We start from the raw sequence: 22640 nt of genomic DNA on the forward strand, positions 1-22640 counted from the left end.
TCAATCTGGCCAAATCTCTCCAAGGCATAGCTAATTATGATGGTGGTTCGTGTTCGGAGTCAATCTCTGATGTTCGGCACGTCCTGGCCAAACCGCAGCCACTGACTGAGCTGCGGAGTGATGGACTCTTAGGCCATGTTGGTTCTTGCACAGTTTTCCGGAAATGCGGAAAGATCCATCTGACTGGAGATTTCACCCCCGTCTTGCGATCTCCTGGGGGTATCGAGCTTTTTGGATTCTTTGCCACAAAAAACACAGGATGGGCTGCTTACCCATACTGCCCCGGGTGTTGTCTGCAAACTGTCGACCGTCTCTCTGGTGGTCACCTACCTGTTCTTGGTTGTCACCCAGTCTGTTCCTAGGAGTCACTGGCAAAGCCCATATTTAAATATTCAAGAAACACTATCCTTAATCTGTTTGACTTTGTTGAGCCGGTACAGTGAGGTGGGGTTGTTGAGTTCACTGTCCTTTGTCTAAAGCACTGGGGGGAGGCAGCTGGAGCCAATCCCAGCTGACATGGGGGTACACCATGCAAAGACAAAATATCTTCTCCTGCACATGGAGACAACCAGCATCCAGAATGCGGTCCGAGTTGTAGGGTTACATTGCTAAAATTTTATTTTGGTCAGAAAACCAAAATAAAAAGTTGACAAAACAAAAAAAAACAACAACAAAAAAGCTGTCAGTAGGGATTGTGCAAAGCTGGGTGCCGCTCTTTGTGACAGGACCGCAACCCATCAACAAACACGCATTTGAACACATTTACAAAACATTGTGATAATTTACTACACAATAAATAGAACTTTGAAATGAAAATTAGGGAAAAAAATATTAGAATTGGCTGCTTCGAAGGAATTATTAAAGTTTGTTTAAGGGGGATTTCAACCTCTGACACAAGTATTTCTTTAACCAAAAGCTGTGAACACAATATGACACATCATTACCCTTTAAACAGAGCAGACTTGTGTTGCTTATTAAAACATCCAGATGTTTTCTAATTCTGTTTTTCATGAAAAGTTAATGCACAGTGGGTTTGTCAGAGCTTTTCTGAGAGTGAACCAAAACCAAAAGAGAGGTGGAAATTCTTCACTGCAAGAGACCCATGTGGCACATTTGTTTTCACATGAAACAATAATAACACATTATCAGGAGTTTTAAATCTTAGCTAGAGCCTGGATGAGCAACTTATCACACATTTGATACACTTTTATATGAAAAATATTGATTACTGCACCTTAAATACAACTTGTCTACATTTTCACGTAGATCTTAAGACAGAATCAATTCATTCACAGTGAATACATAGTTATTTTTAAATCTGCAAAAACAACTTTTTTTTCGTAATCATTTCATCTCAAATAAGTTCTAAGTAGAAAATTAGCTTGAAGAGCAAAATTAACCCTGATGTCAGCAAGTTTCAGACCCACAATAACAAGGCCTGGCCATAATTGGAAAAACAAAGTGGAGAGCAGTTAAGTAGATTATAGTTTGACCACATTTTGTATGCTTGGGCACCAGCCGCAGTCAACATGAGACCGTGGGGGGGAAGAAGCACAATTAGCTCAAAAGATTAAAAGAGCAGTGAAGACACACTTCTTGTGGGCATTTTTAGCCATATGGTGGCTACTCTCTTCGTCCTTGGCCACCACACTGTTGACCTTTGAAAGATTTACCAGTTAATTATTCTTCTCAGGTCAGTCCGAGTTCACCCGATTACATGCTGGTTACTGATGTGGATATGAATCTTTTTTCATTTTTTGTTTTTGGACAAAAGAAGCTGGGTTAGGGTTAGGGTTAGGAAAAAAATTTGACCTCCATCTGCTTTTTAACCTGTGGAAAAAAAACAATGAACTTATCAATAAAGAGTGGAAAGTGGCGATTTTTTTGTGTTGAACCTCAAATATCCTTGTTTTAAAGCAGCCAATAAACTATATAAAAATGGATGTAGACTGAGCCTGAACAGTAAAACCAATGAAAACCAGTGCTGTGCAGCCTATAATTTGTACACCATCTACTGTGACCATCAGGGAACAACACCACTGGTTGTAAAAAGAAGTCAGATTTGTATTGAAGAATATGGGAAAATTGCCCTTCTTCTCACTTGATTTATTAGCTCAGTAAATTTTTTTTGATGAGTTTATGGTCTCATTCTCCAGTTTCAAGTCATTTTCATTACAACCCGATAGATTTTTTTAAATGATGGCCCCATTTAGAGGAAAATAGACTATAAATCAGGTTATGTGTTAGGATGTCACTACTGTGTCGCACACAATCAGAATAGAGTAGAGAGCAGGTCGGATCCAGCCATCACTCCTTCTCAGTTCCACCTTCTTCAGATAAATTGCAAACTTGTGGCTTTAAAATGACTGTCAACCAACCAATGGGCAGCATGGTGGGTGTGATAGGGGACCAGCTTTCTTTAAAATAAATAAATCATACCATTTTTAAGCCTTGAGTCGTGTTGACGTGTGAGACTAGCACTATTAGTGTTACTTGCCATCAGTGGAAATAGATGTTGGTAAATAAAGAAAATGCAGTCTGATGTTGAAATTGTAATATTTCTTCTTGTACTGGCATGTAAAAAGCTATTAGGGCTAAAAGCTTCTAAATACATGCCACAAGCTGTTTTACAGGGAGACCTCCCTGCTCTCACACATGCTTTAAACAGTTTGGGTCAGCAAAAAAAAAACATGAACCCAAAACAATCTGGACATGAGATGATGTTGAGTTTATCATGTGGCCACGTCACATTTTTTGAAGCTATTTGTATAAAAGCATTGGATGGAGACACACACTCAAATCACTTTTATATTGTTCATTTTGCCAAAGATTTTTTTGAAAAGTGTTCAAAACTTTCATGATATTTTTACATTTTCATTACATTCGACAGTTTGTATATCCGAATAGTTTGGGAAGGATTTGTTATTTTGACTATATCTGCTTCTAGTGTACTCAATCTTTTTTTTTTTTCTTGTATAATTATGATGATAGGTTGTTAAACAGACTGACCATAGCTGATGCCTGAAAACTTTGTCCTTTGTTCTTCAGAGGTTATAAATCCTCAGAAACAGCATTGAGACCAGACTATAATTTAGGCCAAAACCAACTAACCGACCAGTATCCCACTCACCTACTCTTCATATATTATGCAGGTTTAATTTACTTATGCTGGTGCTTCCTTTTAATATCTTATGAGCAAAATGAGTGATAGCATTATTGCTTTATTATTTATTGAAATCATGTGTATAACCCACTGAAATATTATGTGCTATGCAAGAAGGGGAATGTTTGTTAGGTCCTCTATTATTATGCTAAGTTCTAATAACTAAAAAGTAATCAAAGACAGATGGTGGGGCCAAAGGTTTTTAGCTTTTTTTCCCATTAAAATGTTGTCTTCTGACCAAATTTCACCATTCAGTATCACAAATAGTCTGAGATTGGCTAAAACCAAAATCATTTACATAATTTATGTTGCTAGTCCATAGTCCATGACCCATTTCTCTACCTCATTTCATTCATTTATTCATTTTCACCTGCTTATCCATCAGGCTGCTTGAGCCAATCCCAGTCGAGGTTCTGGGCAACACGCCGGACAGGCCGCGAGTTTATCGCACTCTGCCAGATTTACACCATTAAATTTTTTCAAAATTTGTAATTCCTAATAAACAAGATAAAAAAAAAAAAAAAGAAACTGAGTTGTAAAAGCATTAAAGAAAGACACGCATGCCGTCAGGTCTGTCGTGTGTGAAACTGACACCTGCTGCAGGAGTGTGAAAGTGTTGAGCTGCAGATCAGATCTGCTCTCTGTGTTTAGATGATTACTTTGCTGTTGAGTCAAGTGGCTGCAGCCTCCTGGCCCGGGCCAATCGCAGCATCGCAACAGTTTACATAATAATAATAAGCTAAAGTACACAATGACACCATCAAGTTTTAGGTGGAGATTGCTTACACGAGCAAGCCATAGATTATGCCAAGACAGATAGATTAGCTCAGGAGTAGCCTAATATCGGGTTCAAAGAATGATTAGAGGAGTCGTGTTATGTAACGACATTAATGAGTCTCTGCTGTGCCTCATATGAGATTTTGAAAACAGCTTTAATGAGATGGCACAAACCTCCATCAACACTGTCATGTCTGATTTTCACAAAGAGTTTTATAATTTTTCCCAGATTTCTACTATTAAACAAAATTAATGAAATTATTGAGAGTAAAAATACAGATAGCAGTGGCATCCGAAGTCTAATGGATGGTCCGAGACTGCAAAATGCCTCTTTTTTTTTTCATGCTTGATGGTTGAGCCAGTGATGGAGAAGGTTAGGTTGTGTTCAAACTGATACATTTGAATCTGTGAAACATTTTCTGCTTTCGGTTTTGTTGATTATTCATCACTGAGTTTCTTGGAATAGTTTTGGAGTTCCCAAGCTATGAGAACTGTCTCTGAAAACTAACAACAGATTAAAGGGCACATTTATCACATTTACATAAACCTTTTGGCATGTTTTTTTTTTTTGTTATCAGGATTATTGCATTGCTTTGCTTATCTCTACATGCTATATATTTATACATCAATAAAAATATATAGAAAACCACCAAATTCATGAACTTTTTGTCATTATTATTAAGAAATATTATCAATAAACGTATTAATTATTGTTCTGATTATTATGCGGCTTGCATTGACTCCCAGATGTTGGTCTGTTTCTGGACAACTGAAAAACTAAAAAATGTATTTTATTATCTGTCTTTCTCTCTCGCTCTGCAAAAAAAGACCAAACTGCTGTCACATATGTTCTTTTCACATTTCAACCGACCTGATTACATCACCACACTTACACCACTGAGTAACACCTCTTTACTGAGTAAAGCACACACACACACACACACACATACAAGCCCAGGAGAACAGTGTTACCATGGATCATGAGGGAAACTCAAGGAGGAGTGTGGAGATGAGGAGGGGGGTGTTAAATCTGATCTGGCCAGTGCTGACAACAGCACTGCGGCAGCGTCCTCACATCAGCCCTGCATCAGTGTGTGTGTGTGTGTGTGTGTGTGTGTGTTATATAACAGGGTGATAAAGCTGCCTTTGGGATCTGACGGTGGGTGCTGAGCCTCTTACCTGTGTGTCAGGTGGAAAACTCTGGCAGCAGATCAGCTCGGTGAATGTTGAACTGAAAAAACATAACGCTGAACTCAGGGAGCTTTTCATTTATCTGTTATTCGGAAATCAGAACTTTTCTTGTATAGCCTTGTTTTACTGAGTTTTCTCTTTCATGACTCTGCAATGAATTATCTCTTTGTCATCATGTTCCCCAGAAGATGAAATCTGCTTTTGGTTTATGACCATGGTTAGTTTTACTCTTTTTTACAAGAAAAATGTCCATGTCAAAAATGTGATATTAAATCAGCATGATGCTCCTGTTGTTGTGTCTCTTGATTTCTCCAGAGTCAGAATGTCTATTTTCAAATCATTAGTATTATATATTTACAACATTTTATTTGTTTTTAATATATTTTTGTTTAATGGCAGGTTAGCACTTTTGCCCCAAAACAAGAAGGTTGCGGGTTCGGTTCTGGGCCTGGGGCCTTTCTGTGTGGAGTCCGTTCTCCCTGTTCCTGCGTGGGTTCCTCCCACGGCCCAATGTGAGCTAGGATTGGCTCCAGCACCCCCCGCAACCTAACAGTGGAAAAATATTTACCTCACTCAAAGGGGTACACAACACCACAATCTAACTGGATTGGAATTTCTATTTATCTAATGAGGTAATACTGTTGTCCACCGAAATATCAGATCATACAGAGCAATATGAGCTTGTGACAGTACCAGCAGCAGTCGGATGCTGCCAGAGCTCGTAAAACAGGCCCAAGGTTAGCCAATGCTAGCATGCTAATATTTATGTTGGCTGTCCCATGATTCAGGTGGTGTAGTCAAGAAAGGTGTGACACTTAATGGACTGGTTCCTTCAGAATCAGCATCTCCAGCTGTCCCGTCCATACTGTTGTATTACAAAACAAAGCTAATTTTGCCTTGCAACCTTGACAACACAACTTTTTTTTTTTTTCTGAAAACATTGAGTTTGTTAAAGCTCTTGCTTTTAACAGTTGTACCATTACCTGAAACACAATACTTACTAGTGTATCTGTTGGTGTCTTTTGCTGCAATATTGTTTTTATTATCAATAAATCTCGGGATAAGTGAGAAGTGAAAGGATCTTCTAGGAAAGCAAGAAAACATTTTTGAAGGAGCGTTTGATCCGTTCTGGTGAGCCAACTGTGTCTCAATTGGTTGCCAAATGCAGCCTCCACAGGATGTGGCCCCCCTGGAATGGGGCACAGCCAATGCTCACAACAGTCATCTTAATTTGTAATTGTTAGCAGTAGATGTTAAGTGTTTCTCTACCTTGGAAGCCTCTGGCACGCTGGCCCCCGTCCAGCCCTGAATCATTCAGGGGCCCCTACAGTTGTGCTGAAGGCCAGTGTGTGTGTAAACTGTTGGCAGGACTCTGACCGGCTGGGAGTCCAGCTCCCTCTGTTCTGACCTAGATCTCTGACAGTAAACAGCTGCTTCCTAAAGTGACGTGGTGCTGCCATCAGCAGAATGGCCCAGAGAGATAAATGTCAGATTGAACTTCGGCTGAGCCTCTTGATGCAGCTCAGAGTCCCATGGTTTGTTTAGGAGATCCAGACACTTAACAGCCAACTGCTGCGTATGCTGCTGGTGGTTGCGGCATTGTTTGTTTGGTTTTTTTTTTTGTTTTTTTTAAATTAACAGTCGTGCATTCAGGGCCTATTACTGCCATTTACAATTGACATATAGAACATAATAGACTATTCAGGCTGTCCTGAGGCCTTGTGTCTGCTCCACTGAGCATCAAATATGTTTGATGACAGAGGCAAATACTAAAAGTGAAAAGAAGATTTGGATTAAAGTTCCACATGATGGTTTTACATATTGCAGCGTAAGTGGTGCTGATATAGATGCATGTTGAGGGTGTTTATTACAATACTTTCATAATTAAAAAGAACTTTACCAAAGTCCTCCGAATGAAATGGCTTGGTTGCAGGACTGAAGGGATTGAAGGCGATGGCAGGACTGAAGCTGTGTTTTGTTCTCTTCTTGCTGGTGTGGGCTTAAGGTGGGAAAGGTGCTGATTTGAGTGCACATAAACACTAAGTTAAAGTTTGGGCACCCTCATGTAACATGGTAACAATAATAAATGCAAGGAATCATTTGATCATCATTTTACCATCACATGACACTGACTCTTAGTTTGAAAACTGACATCACCAGGTGCCTCCTGTCCATAAGTCCAATATTGTATTGATCCATCCATCCACCATGACCTTCTCCCAAGACTTAGCTAAGACTCAGAAACACCAGAAGAGTTTGGGAGTAAATTTGGGATGAATTGATTGACGTCAAATTTGTCTGAGATTTTCATCACTGGAGTCCAAAAGAAACTCTGACGTGTTTTAACTAGTTTTTGGTAATTATTGTTGATTTCAGCACAGGAGAAGTGTTAGGCTGCAAACAAAAATGTTGTCATGATCAATATGTTGGATGGATTGGTGAGCGAACAAAACATCAAATAAAGTATGAAATTTGGCTTCATGTATACCTTGTTAAAAATGTAAACATGTTCATATTTAATATTTATATATTAATTTTTTTTTTTTTTTGCATTTTCAGCCAATAGAAGGCCAAAAGATAAACACATTTCTGGTTAAAATAAGATCTGTAGGCTTTCTGATTACATGCTCGACAGTGCGGTGGTTGAAGTCCACACTACAGTTCAACAGTGAATCAATTTAAGAGGATTTGAATAATCCATTGAATGTCAGCTGTTATCAAAGAGTAGGATTACAAATTCCAGGTATTGTGTTATTTACCAGGTATCACTGCACCAGGTGATTTAAAGCAGCGTGACAGCTCAGTGTTGTATATTAACTGTTGAGCACCGTCACGATCCACCTTGCACAGGTATTATACAGATTTTTGTGATTCAATTAGTATTATTAAATATTATTAAATATTATTTCAATAGGGTCAGTAGAAAATATATCAGATTTCAGGTTTCAGTTTTACCCTTCTATAGAAGAAAAATCTGCATTTTTTCCTGTTGTTGTGTCTCTTGTTTTCTCCAGATTTTCAAATCATTAGTATCATATATTTACAACATTTTATTTGTTTTTAACATATTTTTGTTTCATGGCAGGTTAGCACTTTTGCCCCATAACAAGAAAGTTGCAGGTTCAGTTTCTTCCTTTCTGTGTGGAGTTTGCATGCTCTTGCCGTGCCTGGGTGGGTTTCCTCTGTAGGTCTGAGTGCGAGTGTGAGTGGTTGTTGGTCTCTGTCTGTCTCTGTGGGTTGGCCCTGTGATGGGCTGACAGATAAGCGGTAGAAGATGAATGAATGAATATTTAACATATATAATATATATAATATTTATTATAACTGCTCCAATTTAAAGAGCACTCTATTTTAAATGTACAGATTCTTTTTAACTAAGGAGGACAGTATATAACACTAAAACAGTGATTTGCTATCGCTCCATAACCGCTTCCCACCCAGCTAAGTTTCATTTTTGTTGTACTTAAGAGTAAAACAAACTAATTAGACACACTTCTGCCAGATGGTTATCAGTCAGAGACCTAATTTACCTCGACCACTGCTGCTGCTGGTGCTGCTGCTGCGGATTAGCTGTGATGACTTTAGATTAGATTAGGGCCCCTGTGGAAACGCGGAGGAAGCAAGAGGATTATATCAAAATCGGTAACTGAAATAACTATTGTTACATTTCTGTAGGCCACATTACCTTTGTTTTAACAGATGGAGTGTTGTACTTTCAGAACCGTGTGTCATTTTAAAACTTGGAAGTAAAATGAACATACAGTAAAAAAAAAAAAACACCAATAAACCATACATAAAAAATGTTAATTACTGTATAGACCAAAATTCAATGGATAAATTTAAGATCTGGCAGAATAAGTTGTCTGTATTTTGGACAAATAAATGAACTTTTTTTTTATATTCCTAAAGACATAAGTTGCTCTTCTTCCTTATAGTTTTGTTCACCTCATAAGCAAATGGAGTGAGTACAATGAAAACCTTAGGTTGTAGGTGTCAGGACTGTAAAGTAACAGCAGCTGCAGTGTTCATGAACAATGCAGCCCACTTAGCTTTGATGGGGTTCTAATACCCCGTTCTCCCCCATGCCTCCTCACCCGTCCGCTCATCCCTGACTGCTGACACAGCCATTACTCACCAGTTTAAAGAAGCTCTTCGGCAGGACTGCTCAGCCGGTTCATTAAGGTTTTGGTGGTGGGTGATGGGGGTGGGGGTGGGGTGTCCCATATTAGTTTGGGAGAAGTAGGGTGGAGTGCAAAGGGTCAGGCCAATTGGCAGCTGGGATTACCACCGGCTCACCATCTGCCACCCAAATAATAGTCAGTGTGAGGAAATCAATTGCCTGAGTAAATATCATGTACATGTCAGTCCATTTAACCCATTACAATAAAGCTTTGAAAGAATTTTGACAATTTTGAGACAAACACCACACATTCCTGAGCATAAGGAGTAAAAGTAAACAGTCTTTACATTTACTGTAACCTTCAAACTTGTCAAACTGAATTCATTAGTTGGGGTGTGCTGTTCACTGTATGGCAACAAAAATGGCTCTCAGTCTTTGGAAACAACAGCTTTCAGGCACCTCCCCTTATGGACATTAACTGCCGGCCTAATGATTCCCACTTGACAGCAATAATTTCCATCTTTCCAAGTCTGTAGAGAGTTGAGACAGTTTGATGAAAACGAAGACGAAGTGTAGCTGGATGGTCCTTCCTGTAGCTGCCTAAGCTTCAGTCCAGAAATGGCTTTTGTTATGGTTAAAGAGACATTTTGTGTGAGGCCACTGTGTTTGCACACCTGCTCATCGGATCCAGCTCATCACCAGGAAGCAGTTAGTTAACAGCTCTGCTTCTCCCTTCAGAATGACGGGACTTCAACACTGATAGTTGATCTTAGGCCGAGGATGTTATGTTGCATAAGAATATTCAGGAACCAGCCTCTGCTGGATCATGGTCCTTGTTTTGGCCAATAAACTGTATGATTCACATACAAGACCAATGACCAAGTCACCAGTTGAGTTCAGTTCCGATGGGCTGTTCCTCCCAGTCATCCCACTTTTCCCGCTGAAGAGATTTTACAAAAAGGACAGATTCAAAGTTGTCTCTAGCAGTTTGCTGTCAATTAAAGTATAAAAAAAATACCAACATGTTACACAAACTTTTAAAAGTTCTTGGAACGTGTGATTTCAATGATTTAAATAAATAAGAAAGAAAAATCTTTTATTTTAAGAAATAATCTTTAAATAATTATGTACATATAGTATTCACTTATTTATTTTATGATTTATGAAACTATATTCAAAAAACTAAAAGATATGTGTATCTTTTAAATGTAACTTAGCATTTGCGCTATTTTGTGCACCTAATATTGACATGATCTTCTTTAAAATTAAATATTAATGATTTATATACCGTTAAGCCACATTAAAGCTTTGACATTAAACTTCTTAAATTGGACCCTCAGGATGCAGCAGGCCCTGATTGACAATCCAGATCTACTTAAACTTGTGTTGAATTGATAGCATTAAGAACTCAAACTGGCCCATGTGAAATCTCGGTTGTGTCATGTATGGCAAGATAATCTTGCCAATGTGTGGAATAATGGTCAGATTTGTTTTTGCGGAACACAGATGCTGGTCCATATGAGTCATGGAAACAACATGCAGAGCTTAAAGTTGCTAATTCAAACAGATGCCTCCCCTGGCACACTTTTTCCCGCCTTTTACTAATGCTTCACATTGTTATCTAATCGGCTCAACCATAATTAAAATGATATCCACATCCTCTCTTTTGAACCATATTAGCCTCAAACATTCAAATCTCCAACCGTCCTAAGCCTGACGAAAACAAAGAATTTCCATCCTGCAGCATTAAAAATGATAAAGGAACTTATGTTCCCTGTGTGTCATAATAAGGTGCTAACATTCTGCAGCTCCTGTGCGGTAACTGAATGCTATGGGAAATGAATACAGCCTCCATCTTAGGGGAAAGGGAAGATCCCCTCTGATGCAATGAAAGCCGGTTGGCCTTGGAGGTCAGCACGGTGGATATCCATTGTTCCGTTGTCAAGTGCGATGCTGCAGAGAGGCGTCAGTGGAGGATTAGTGAGCAGTGGCACATGTCAGGGAGTGAGAGTGTGGACCAGAGCGTGCTGGTCAGGCTGGGCGTCATTGGGCCCAGAGCCGCTGACACACGGCCGAGCACGCTTCATCTCAGTGCAGATTCAGGAGGAGGGGGCAGCTTGTCTCTTAAGATGTGACACAACACGCTCACTGTAGTGTGATATTTGTCTGCAGGTGAGTGTCACATGCGTCACTATGCATGTGACACTCACCTGCAGACCAGGTATTTATACATAAATACCCAATAAAGATGACTGGTTCGAAGTGTTGATCCTAGACAATGGTCAGGTTGTGCACATGTAATTAAAGCTGCAACTAAGTGACTATTTCATTATTGACTGATTGGTTGACTATTTGCCTGTCTATGAAACATCAGAATTGCATTGGGCTGAAGGTGACATCTTCAGACAGCTTTGTTAATTGTAGCCCAATTAACTGAAACCCAAAGATATTTGGTTTGCTACAACAATCAAGTATTTATTGCAGTTCCACAAGGAAGGTGAGTTGGAAATCCCACAGGCTGTGTCCCACTTCAGGAGCTGCATTTGAAGACTGTGTCTCTGTGGCATGACTATTTTCAAGGCTCCCTCATTTGCTGCCAAAAATGTTCGCTTGATACACAGTTGTGATTCTAATTGGAACTTCTTCGTGCACCACTTGGTGGTCTAAAGTCCTCCTGGTCGGGGGCCTGCAGTTTTCACTACAGTCTTAGCATGTCTTGTCAACTCGCACGGCTCCAAACAAGGGGAACACTGATCCTAATGCAGGTGGATGTCCATGAGGATTATTTCTTATCTTTGATTACTTTGTGGTTTTTGCCGTAATGCCACAATCACACAAAGATACTTATGCACATGAGTAAGAAAATGGAGATTACCATTAAATTCATTTAGCGCATTATTGCTCCCCAGAGGATAAACCCTTTTGCTACCAATGAACTTTAAGACTACCATTTAGGCCACATTTCAACAACAGGTCTTTGGTCTTCTGTTCGTCTGACCCTCTTATACTCCACCACTGACGATGATCCGCCACTTCAGTAAAACCGGTTTATTTGCTACAATCTTTATGCTTTTGCCAGACAGTAACACTCTTTGCTTCAACTTGGATTCGTACAATGAACATCCTCAGCAAGTTTTGCAGCCAGTCAGGTCTCTGCCATGTAATCAGGATGGGAACTCGAGCTGTCCTTCACCAGGTCGCTGTGGCCCTGTTCATTATCTTATCTCCCATTGTAGCCCGCTGTAATTCCCCCTCTCATGATTGATGATGTCTCTGTCTGATTACACCGAGACAAAACCCCTCTAAGATCACCTTTCATTCCTCCGGCCAACTCCATGAGCTCCACGAGGTCCACAAGGCAGGATGGTGGGGCTGGGAGGGGGGTTGTTGGAGAGCTGTGCATCTATGGTGAGCTGCTGTCACATCTACCTCAAGTTTGTACTCTTTCTAATGAAGAATCAGCTCTGTGTGTGGTTTAAAGGGCTATAAATAAATAATGTTTCTTACAAGTCATTCTCAAGACAGATGTAACACTTTCTAAGAAAGAAACATTAAAACTCACCCATGTTTGATTACATTTATTATCTGGATGGAGCTCACAATGAACTAAGCAACTAAGTGTTTGTGGGGAAGAGGTTTTTGTGGTGTGGCACAAGAAGAAGGAAGAAAGCTGCGGTATAAAACATTTAGGCCGAAGGTTCCTATGTTTCAGATCATGTCTCTGGTCTGCTTTGGACAAATCAGATAGGTAACCTGTGCTTTTTTAAGTGAGACAGTGAGCCTCATCTCTCCATGTGGCAGGTGGAGACAGATAGCTCATTATCCATGCCACAGGGGACAAAACAAGGCCAGGACCCAATGCCCCCCCACCCCTGCTGGCGTTTAGTTTCCAATGCACAGACACAAGGCAACCTTGGACCATCGCCGGGCCGCGCTCATCTCTGACCTCAGTGAGTGCAGGTCGCTTGCAGAGTCACATTAAACTTTCAGAGGGCCCAAAGGTCCCCATCAGGAGTGTTAACAACAGCATTGTTCCAGCTCCCCTGACTCAAAGGCCCAAGTGTAACAGGGCACCCCCTCCAGCAGTCAGGGGTGCCCCCTGGGTTCAAAGATACAGTGACACCCTTTAGCTCCATCTGTAATTCCTATGAGTCTCTGTGAGTCAGAAAGAGAAAGTACTTTTTTTTTTTTTTTTTTAAAGCTGATCCTAGAGTCAGCGTGCTTTTGAAGAAAACGTTTGGTAGACTACAGTGAATAATGAGCGACGCCTGGATCAGACTCAGTTGATGGGATTTCCACTGAGACGGCTGATCACATTAAAGGTGCAAACGGTCTAAAACAAGCTGCCACACCTCACCAGCTCCGTCCCACCAAATAAATTCTTTAAATATCCTTGATTTGAATTTTTGGACTGAAAAAAATCTTCGCTGTTTAAAGTTAAGTGGAAAAAATGATATACCAGAACCACTGTCCTTAGAAAAGGTTTTTTTACTCTTCAAATAAATGCAGAATAGATTAAGAAACCTGTCTAAAAGCAATTATTGCCTGATCTTTCTCTGTTTTTGATGACAGCATATTGGAATCAGTATGCTCAGTGTCAGTGAAATGCTAGTCTTTGGTTTTAAGGCCACTTATTTCTCATAATTCTATTTACAAAATGATTTATTTCCAAAATGACATTCTAATTACATGTTACATGATGTCTGTGGCTTTATACATTAGGCTTGACAGGAAAATTATTTATATTTTGTTAACAATACCTCTATTTGGATAAAAACATGAAATAACAAGTTAATCACTGGTTAAAACAAAATACTTTCTTTTTAAATGTCTAAGGTTCGCAAGGAAAATTTCTCATTCTTTTGCCTGGAAAAAAAGAAAACAACACCAGTGACATCTGTTGAAGGTGTAGCCTGGTCCATGACAGCAATTAAACACTGCTGACCCCCTGCTGCTAAAGTAAGATCATATTTATCTGGGATTGCTGGGTATAATATTGCAAAAACAAAATTCATTTCATTGCGGAAACAATGAAAACATCTGCTCCCGATATTGTGACATCATTTCAACATGCTGCAGCAAGCTAGATGGAAGACAACTGTAAATAAAAACGACAAAGAAACCCAGACTGCGATTAACACGCAACCATTTGTATGTCCTCCTCGCAGAAGGTCACTTGTTTTTCTATGTACTATGTAATTTGCCCATATAGGGTAAATATCTTAGGGCTGCTGACTGTAGGGAAAAGGTATTCAGATTTGTTACAATTTAAAATTACTCAATTACTAGTATTTAAAAACCTATCTAAGAGTTTAATAAAATTGCATTTATTAAAAGGAAGCTTAGTAGGTTACCAGATGTACATCATTAATATTCAATTATACATAAGCAATATTTTTTTGGTTGTACCTGGTTGGTGTTGAACTTATTTTAACTAATTGATCTACAGGTTTTGGGCCAGAAAGGTCAAACACAATGTCATTTATGTGTTCATCTTTTCGCCTATATTATCACAACACGTTACATGCCAGAATCAGTCAGAGCTCCCTTTAAAGACTGTACTGGTGAACGCTGCTGCGCAAATATGAACTACTGTCTTGCTGCCTGTTATATTTTTTTCTTCTGACTGCTGTTATATGCAAGTGTCCAGGGTTGGGAGGGTTACTTTAAAATTGTATTCCAATACAATTACAAATTATCTGTAAAAAAAAAAAGAAAAAAAAAAAAAAGAATCAGTAGCGTAATCTAAGTATCACAATATTAAAGTAATGTAACTTGATTACTTTCCAGTACTTTTGGATTCCTTTTTTCTGCTTTCAAGACAAAATAATGGCAAGATGTCCACCAGAGGCGTTGCTAGGCCTGCAATCCCCATTTTTAATGAATGTATCTGTAATCTGATTACATCCTTTTTTCCTGTAACTTTAATGGAAAACCGTTACAATGATTAATATTTAATTATGATGAATGATCCTTCTTTAGTGTCAAACGGAGTTGAAACCATCCCTCTGGTGTGGGTGTGAACAATCAACTCAGTTACTTTGTCTAATCTGGCAAATGGGGGATATGCTGCCATCTAGTGGAGATTTCCTCACTAAACAACAGAGCTTGGAGGTCTCGCATCATGTAAATCACTGCAGTACTTTGAGCATAACCGGGTTTAAAGGGTTAAGTTGTCGTAAATCAATCACTCAATTTATTTTAATCTCCGCCTTTATGGTTTGGATCATTTGGCACAATTTCATACCTTTAGCTGGGGAATTTTCTCACGTCAACGCAGCAGCATATAAACAAATACAGCAATATTCACAACAAACTGGATTTGGCCTATGGAGGAAACGCCATAGTTCACATACAGGAAGCCACCAACAGTAGGGCCGACCGTGCGAAGCAGAGATTGAACAGATGAACACAGCCCCAGCATTGTGCCTGTGTACAAGAGCAGGGTGGACTTCATTAATAAAATCATTTAATTATCTGTGTGTTTATATGGTATTGGTATGGTAAAATGCAGTTTTTTGGCTAATCTGTGTATTCTCGCTATCTCGTGAGTTTCACATGTGACAAATACCAAATGTGGCCCAAAATTTTTCTTTTCAAAATCATTAACACCATGAATAGTTCTAGCTTTGTGCTGTGCAGGATAACCTCACCTGTGTCAGATGATGGTACGCTCTTGGTTAGCATACTGTCTGTGATCACATTAAACACACTGAGAGAAAACATCATGGGGATGACAGTGAGGCAAAAGTGGAACACATTCTGCATGTAGGCCTGCACAAAAAGACATATCAACATCAAAAGAACTGTAGATTGGACCTACAGAATATTTTCATTGTATGATATACAATATATATACAGTGATTTCAGTTTATTTACTAATAATGTCACATGCATTTCGGCTTGGCATTACTGTGAATCGCTCTAGTCCAGGATGAAATATTTCACAAAAGATATTCAATGGTTTGCCATGAAATTTGGAATGTGCATGCGTCGTACCAAGAGTTCACCTAGCACCTAATCAGGACAAAATCTGTGCCAGTCTGTCAACAATTAGTAAAACCTAGCGTCCTTAAACAAGAAAACAAAAAATGCGGTAGCTGTGAGCAGGTTCAGCAAGTTTTTCATGCGTACCTGAGCTAGTCCCACCAATGAAGAAACTGCGATGGACAGAAGCAGTAGCGAGTTCTCGGAGTATCTTGCTGTAAGTTTACCAATCACTCCTCCCTGAATAACCTGAACAAACATCTGGGATTAAAGTCTGATATAATCATGAGTTGCTGCATGTGTATCAAACGAAGCACTGAAATTCTAATCATTTAATGTTGGATTTTAGTTGGAACCAAACATACCATTTGGACTATACCGAAATAGGCCATTAGGTAACCATTCTGATGAGGTTGCAGCTTGAAGAAGTCCAAAGCAATGATCGAAAACATCACTTGAAAAATGCCTTTGGAAAGAGAACGACACTTCTTTTTTCATTTTCTGACACTTTTCAAGCTGACTTAGCGTGTGTCACTTCAAGTACAATTCATAAATGGAAGCATTTAAACATGTATGGTAAAGTAAAGAAAAAAGACCACGATTCAAAGAGCGTCGGCAAGTTACACAATCTTACATAGCAATAATAGATTTTGTCATAATTATGTTAAGAAATATAGCTTTATGGAAATGTTTTAAATAAACGCAAGAAAAACACAAGTCTTACCTGATGGCAAGCCTGCGAATACCTTTACAGCGAAAGTGGCACTCACACCAGGAAACTTCATCAGTCTTGTGATCTCTCCCACATTGAATATTGACGTGCTTTTCTTCTCACCTGCAGGAGATTCAAAGAAAACAAATGTGAAAAACTGATGTACAATTCCATGAACAATGGCTGCCAGAAAATACGAAGAAACTTTAGAATATAGCTTATTGAGAAACGAGAATTGAGCAGTACGCGAGCAGAAGTGTAGCTTTTTTTCATACACAGAAACCATCTTCCTTTTCAAGACCAACTCAAAAACTGAACAATTATCCTTCTCTTACCTCTTACCTTATCCTTCTCTTACCTTTAGTTTTTAATATAATTATAATTGTTTTTTTTTAAGTCATCCTTTCAAATAAATTATTTCAATAAAACCCAGACACCAGTTGAAAGAAATAGTTCAGCATTTGGGAGAGTTTGTTGATAAGAGAAAGTCCATTAAATAAGGGAGCTAAATCCAAAATAGAACAGTGCAGCATATACCCCCACATAAAACCACCACTTTTCGTTTCAACACTTCGCTGAACCTAACCTTAAATCTTTTAAGTACCATTTAATTAACATGTACTAAGTTGCTTTCCACTGGCAGCACCATATCATGCATGTCAAACTAACAGATTAAATAGAAATAAAATTTTCTTTTTTTTTTAATGACGTGTCAAATAAAGCACAAGAAACATTTCAAAGAAATAGCTAGAGCTTCTCAGGATCTTTAGTGTGATATAATAATATGAGTCTCTGGGAGAGGTCACTCAGAGAGACACCCCCATCCTGAGACAGATGAAAAGGTCCACAGTTATAATTTAGTTCCCACAATCCTTAAATCAGACTGCACTTGGGCCTCCGATACTGTGGAGAGATGGGACTTCAATTTGTCTCCAGTCTTCAGCTGAAGCTTTCGGGGGTTAGATGAGAGATATAACTGGCTCGATTTGTCTCCGGGTGACGTCGTGGCTTTCCTTGTCCTCTTGGCAGGTTTCTTCTGCTGTTTTTCAGTGTGATGAATCTTCTGCATTTCTGATAACGCTTTGCCCAGTTTCTCAGTCTCAGTCTTGTACATGTTCCTCTCTGCTATTACTGCCTTGAGCTTTTTGGTTTTGTCTCTGACTGACGCCTGGCACAGCTGGAGCTTTACTGCGACTTGTGTTAGATTATGCTTCAGCTCCCCACACTGTGCCACTTTTTTCCTCAGATCTTCTTTCTGGGTGAGCAGCTCTTTCCGTAAGGACTCAATCTTCAAGAGAGGTGCGTCTTGCTTGGCTTTTCTGATCACCTGTGGTCTTTGTTGCAGTATTACAATGGTTTTCCCAATCTGTTCCTCCACAGCACGACATATTTTGCTCTGTCTGAGCTTCTCCTTCTGTGCATGAAGCGCTTCTTGATACTTTTGGATTGTCTGTCTCTGGTCCTTTGTATCGCTTTCTATGATGGCCCTCTCCTTCTCCAGTTTCTGGCTCTCTAGTTTAAGAAGCTGGATTTGCTTCATGTGCTCTTTGCACAGGTCATCTTTAGTGTTCAGGCTCGACTGCTGGGCTGTCACTTTGTCGCGCAGCTCTGAGCATTCACTTTGCCATTGAAAGCACTTGTTGCTCAGGTCGTCTCTCGCTTTGATCATGTGGTCCAGTTGTTCCCTCAGGTTTTGTTGCCCTGCCTTCTCTTCGACAACCCCCTGCCTAACTGACTGTAGCTCCTTCTTCGTTGACTCCAGTTCCTCCTTGAGGACCTTGTTCTGGAAGAAGCCCCTCTTTATGTCTTTGTTCTGGATCCTGATCTTCTTACCCATAACAGAAAGTTCATTTTTGCAGAGCATCAGTTGGTTCCTCAGGCAGTCTCTGTTTTTGATCACCTGGTTGATTCTTTGCTGTTCTGCCTTGAACTGTTCAGCATCAGTCATCAAAACCTCAACTCTCTTCTTGAGAAAGATGTTTTCCCTCTCAAGGGTCTGGTTTTTCTTCTGTGTGTGGAGGAATTCTCGCTCAGCATCAGGAAGGACTGATGATAACACGTAATGATGGTATGCTGACATGGGAACAGACTCGTGCAATTGCTTGCCATCATTGTCAAATGCCACTTTCTTTAAGCAGTCCATCCTCCCGGCTGATCTGCACTGTCCAATGCTGGTTCTCAATTGGACTTGAAAAATGCAGGTTTTCTATCTCGTGTAATATTCACATCAAAATATTCTACTAGAATCTGATGCAGTGAATTCCAATTCTAATTCTGCAGCTAGGCAGCCTCAGCTTGTGTCCCGTTCATTTTTCCGCAGAGTTACAACTAATAATTTCAGCTGATTACTATCTAGTTAATGTCTTGGTCTATACAATGACTTCAAATGTTTTGTCTGATCAAGGCAAGAGCAGCAAATAATGATGGGTCTTCCAGTATTTGTAAAATGTATTTTGACAATATTAATATGAAGAAGAATTGTTTTGCAATGACAAGCATGCTTTCCCTTCCTTTTTTCAACAGGATCCATCACTACAAGCAACAACTGACTGATTCAGGAGGGAACCAATTTAATTCCGATTATAACAAACTGCATGTTTTTGGCTCTTCCAGCTTAACTTCATGTTCAGTAAATTATATGTTCTGCATTTCCCTTTCAGGAAAAATAAATGAGTAAAAATGATTTCAGCAGAGAAACTGATATTTTGTGGTTTCAGTTAAACTTTAAAAGGTAAATTGAAAGAAAATAATGCTTCAGTCGTATGTCCTAATGCATCGTAAACCTGATCGTCTACATTCTATACCAATTCCTAAATAGCTGAGAACATAAGACAAGGGAGACAGAAGTGTGCCTTACTTTCTGTGTTGCTTCTTGGAGTATGAGCTTTAGTAGTTTTTGGGATAAACTTTAAAACCAATAGTAAACTGAAGGCACTCCCCACAGCACCAACACAAGCAGTAAATGCCTCCCTGGGAAATACAAAGTTAAAAAAGTGTCACGTGGAAAAATGTTTTTGGATATTTAAGGACTAAATTGTGAAATAAAAAAAAAAAAAGAAAACATACACATGCTCTCCTGACATTGTTCTCATAGCATTCCACGTTTGTTTAAAACATTAACAACTATTGTAGGCCACTTTAGAACAAGCAACAAATATGGAGTAGTAAAATCTGGTCATGGCCTACAATAGGATTGTTTTGTAGTTATGCTTTTCAATAGGACATAGTGTCATCTTGTCGAGGCAGCTGATCCTTACTATGGAAATACGAAAAAGTGGAAATAAGATCTTCCATTGATGTTCCTCATCATAAAGATCTCTGGCCTTTCATTGGCTCTCACAGCTTGTAGCAATGTGTTTACCACTCTGCTCTACAGCAATCCTCCTTTATTCATTCACCACACAAAAGAAACATACAGTCACACTTACCCGATGCGTGCGTTCAGATGTCCGCCCAACGTGGAGCCGGCAATCATACCAATGCCAAAACAAAGACCTATTTTGGATAAAGCGTCTGCCCGTTTTTCAGGTTCTGAAAGGTCTGCAACAACCATCTGAGACACTGCAGACAGTAATGGAGTGGACAGGGGAGAAATCTTCAACTGTGCCATACTTTTCAGAGTTAATGCATATGAATATAATCCTATTGGTGTGAAATTTCAAGTGGGCGCGGGGTTGTCTTTTCAGTGATACTCGTTGCTCACCAGGTAGCACATGCATGAAAAATGTGGGAATTTTGTGGATGAATAGCATAGCAGGATGGTCTGCTATGGCCAACAGGAGAAAGAAAGCAATGGTTGCAGTACAGGACAGAGAAAGGGCCATTCGCGCTCCAAAGAGGTCTGCAAACCTGCCAACAGAACAAAACCCAAAAACCACAAGTTTTCTGTCAGACAAACATAATCAGGTAGGTCACTAATGCTAGCCTGTGGACTACATAAAGAACAATCTCCACAAGTATGTACAAGTACACAGTACAAGGTCTAATGCTTACCTCCCAAACATGGGACCTCCAAACAGCTGAATGACGCCCACCATGGTTTGCAAATAGCCAAACCACAACGTGTCAAAGCCGAGTTTCTTTGCCAAATACTGCAAAGAGACATGGTAATAAAACTGAAATACATGTTACCATATACACATACATGTACAAAGAGTACGTATGTATAGAAATCAGCTGATGGGTAAAGCACAGGCTCAGTGCTCGGCGCAACCACCTCCCCTCTTCATACAAACACTGTCATACTAGTACAGAGTGTACAGAGAACACAACACAAACACACACAGACACACCAAAAATTTGGACACACCTTCTCATTCAAATGAATAGGAAAGTGTGTCCAAACTTTTGGCCTGTACTGTGCATACATGCATACAAATCAATATGACTGAAACTGAAAATATACTAGTTATCTTAAAACTGTTAAACTCAGCTGTAGCTGCTACCAAAGTATAACATGATGTTACAATAAATATATTTTTTCAGTTGCCCAAAGGAAATTAAAATGCCATCCTACAACAAAATTATGGTTGTGCTTTTATATACAGTATATATAAATATAAATTTGAGCAGTCTCTTTCCTTTGAGAAAATGAATGATACCCATAGACCCACCATAGACATGAAGGTGGCACAGCTCACCTGTAACATCAGGCTGTGTTTGAAATGAAATCTGCCTCTGTGAAAGTTAAAAGTGGCCGTTCTACACAGCACCCCTACAGTATTTGGGCTATTCACTACAATACTGTAGGCCGTTCACTGAAGTGTGTTTCTCCCTTCACGTTTGTTGTGATTTCCCATTTCTGTCATGACATGAGAGCCGCCTCCAGGCGAGTCCAAAGGTAACGGCCTTCAATGGGAAAACCATTTCACACTGCAAAGACATTTTACTAACTGCTTTATTATTTGTAGTGTGTATTATTGGTGCATTATAGGTGTACCGCATGTTCAGTTAAAAGTGGCTGTGCATGGCTTACATATTTACAAAGAAAAGTATTCAATAGCTTCAGTGTCAGAGTGTAAGTAAAAGGACTTTAAACCAGGAAAAGTCCTGTCATAAAATCTACTGAAGTGCAGCTGAACTGACATTACTCGGCGTTCACGTTCTGCGCGGAAATGTCAGCTTCCTGCTCTGACTAACAGGTTTATACTTACAGGGGTGACAGAAAACTGCAAAAACATCCATGTTATATCCAGAGCAGCGATTACATAAACGATGTAAATAATCTTCTTCCTCTCCGCCCGGTCCGCTCCTCCGGGAGCTCCTTCCACCTTGTCACCTCCTCGGCTCATGTCAGGTATATTTCCCAGCGGAAGCAGGAAGATGGATCCGTGGCTGTGGTTCGAGTCCGGGCTGGTTGTCCGGTTAAACCCCAGCACATCGGTGAACTTTCACACAGCACCGGATGGCAGAGCGTGTGTCCGCGTCCGAGGCTGCACGACTGCACACGGAACCCGAAGTACACTCAGCTGATGTGGGCAAAGTGTAACCAGAGACGGGAAAATGGGAGATCCTGGTTTAAAGGTTTGCACCAGAACAGTCACCCTGAGGGAAACACCGGAGAGACGAGCTGCACCGACATGAATCGGTTATTATGGAAATCCACCGTGACTGTGAAAGTTTACTTTAGTGATGAGTTCAGGCCCCTCCGGGGAAAGTCGGGAAGTTTTTGTTCTACGGAAGTGATCATT

The 22640-nt window shown here is 39.8% G+C and overlaps 1 protein-coding gene across 1 annotated transcript; it reads right to left on the reverse strand.

Annotated features, from left to right (window-relative positions):
- Positions 1-13397: 13397 nt before the first annotated feature.
- slc67a1 (solute carrier family 67 member 1) lies at positions 13398-22618 on the reverse strand. The gene is made up of 10 exons (XM_029497850.1): positions 22104-22618; positions 20944-21041; positions 20654-20799; positions 20379-20511; positions 19808-19920; positions 16963-17073; positions 16604-16704; positions 16386-16487; positions 15905-16025; positions 13398-15680 (listed from the first exon to the last, which is right to left on the reverse strand). Exons 1-10 carry the CDS (start codon positions 22239-22241, stop codon positions 15523-15525), a joined length of 1221 nt encoding a protein of 406 aa, XP_029353710.1. The 5' UTR covers positions 22242-22618; the 3' UTR covers positions 13398-15522.
- Positions 22619-22640: the final 22 nt, after the last annotated feature.

The sequence above is a fragment of the Echeneis naucrates genome, chromosome 3 (assembly GCF_900963305.1).
Source record: "Echeneis naucrates chromosome 3, fEcheNa1.1, whole genome shotgun sequence".
Classification (NCBI taxonomy): Eukaryota; Metazoa; Chordata; class Actinopteri; order Carangiformes; family Echeneidae; genus Echeneis; species Echeneis naucrates.

Coding starts and splice junctions, on each gene's coding strand:
- slc67a1 (XM_029497850.1), bottom strand. CDS start 22,241: ATGAGCCGAGGAGGTGACAAGGTGGAAGGAGCTCCCGGAGGAGCGGAC. Junction 21,042..22,103: donor TGCAGTTTTCTGTCACCCCT/GTAAGTATAAAC, acceptor GTCTCTTTGCAG/TATTTGGCAAAGAAACTCGG. Junction 20,800..20,943: donor GGAGGTCCCATGTTTGGGAG/GTAAGCATTAGA, acceptor TTCTGTTGGCAG/GTTTGCAGACCTCTTTGGAG.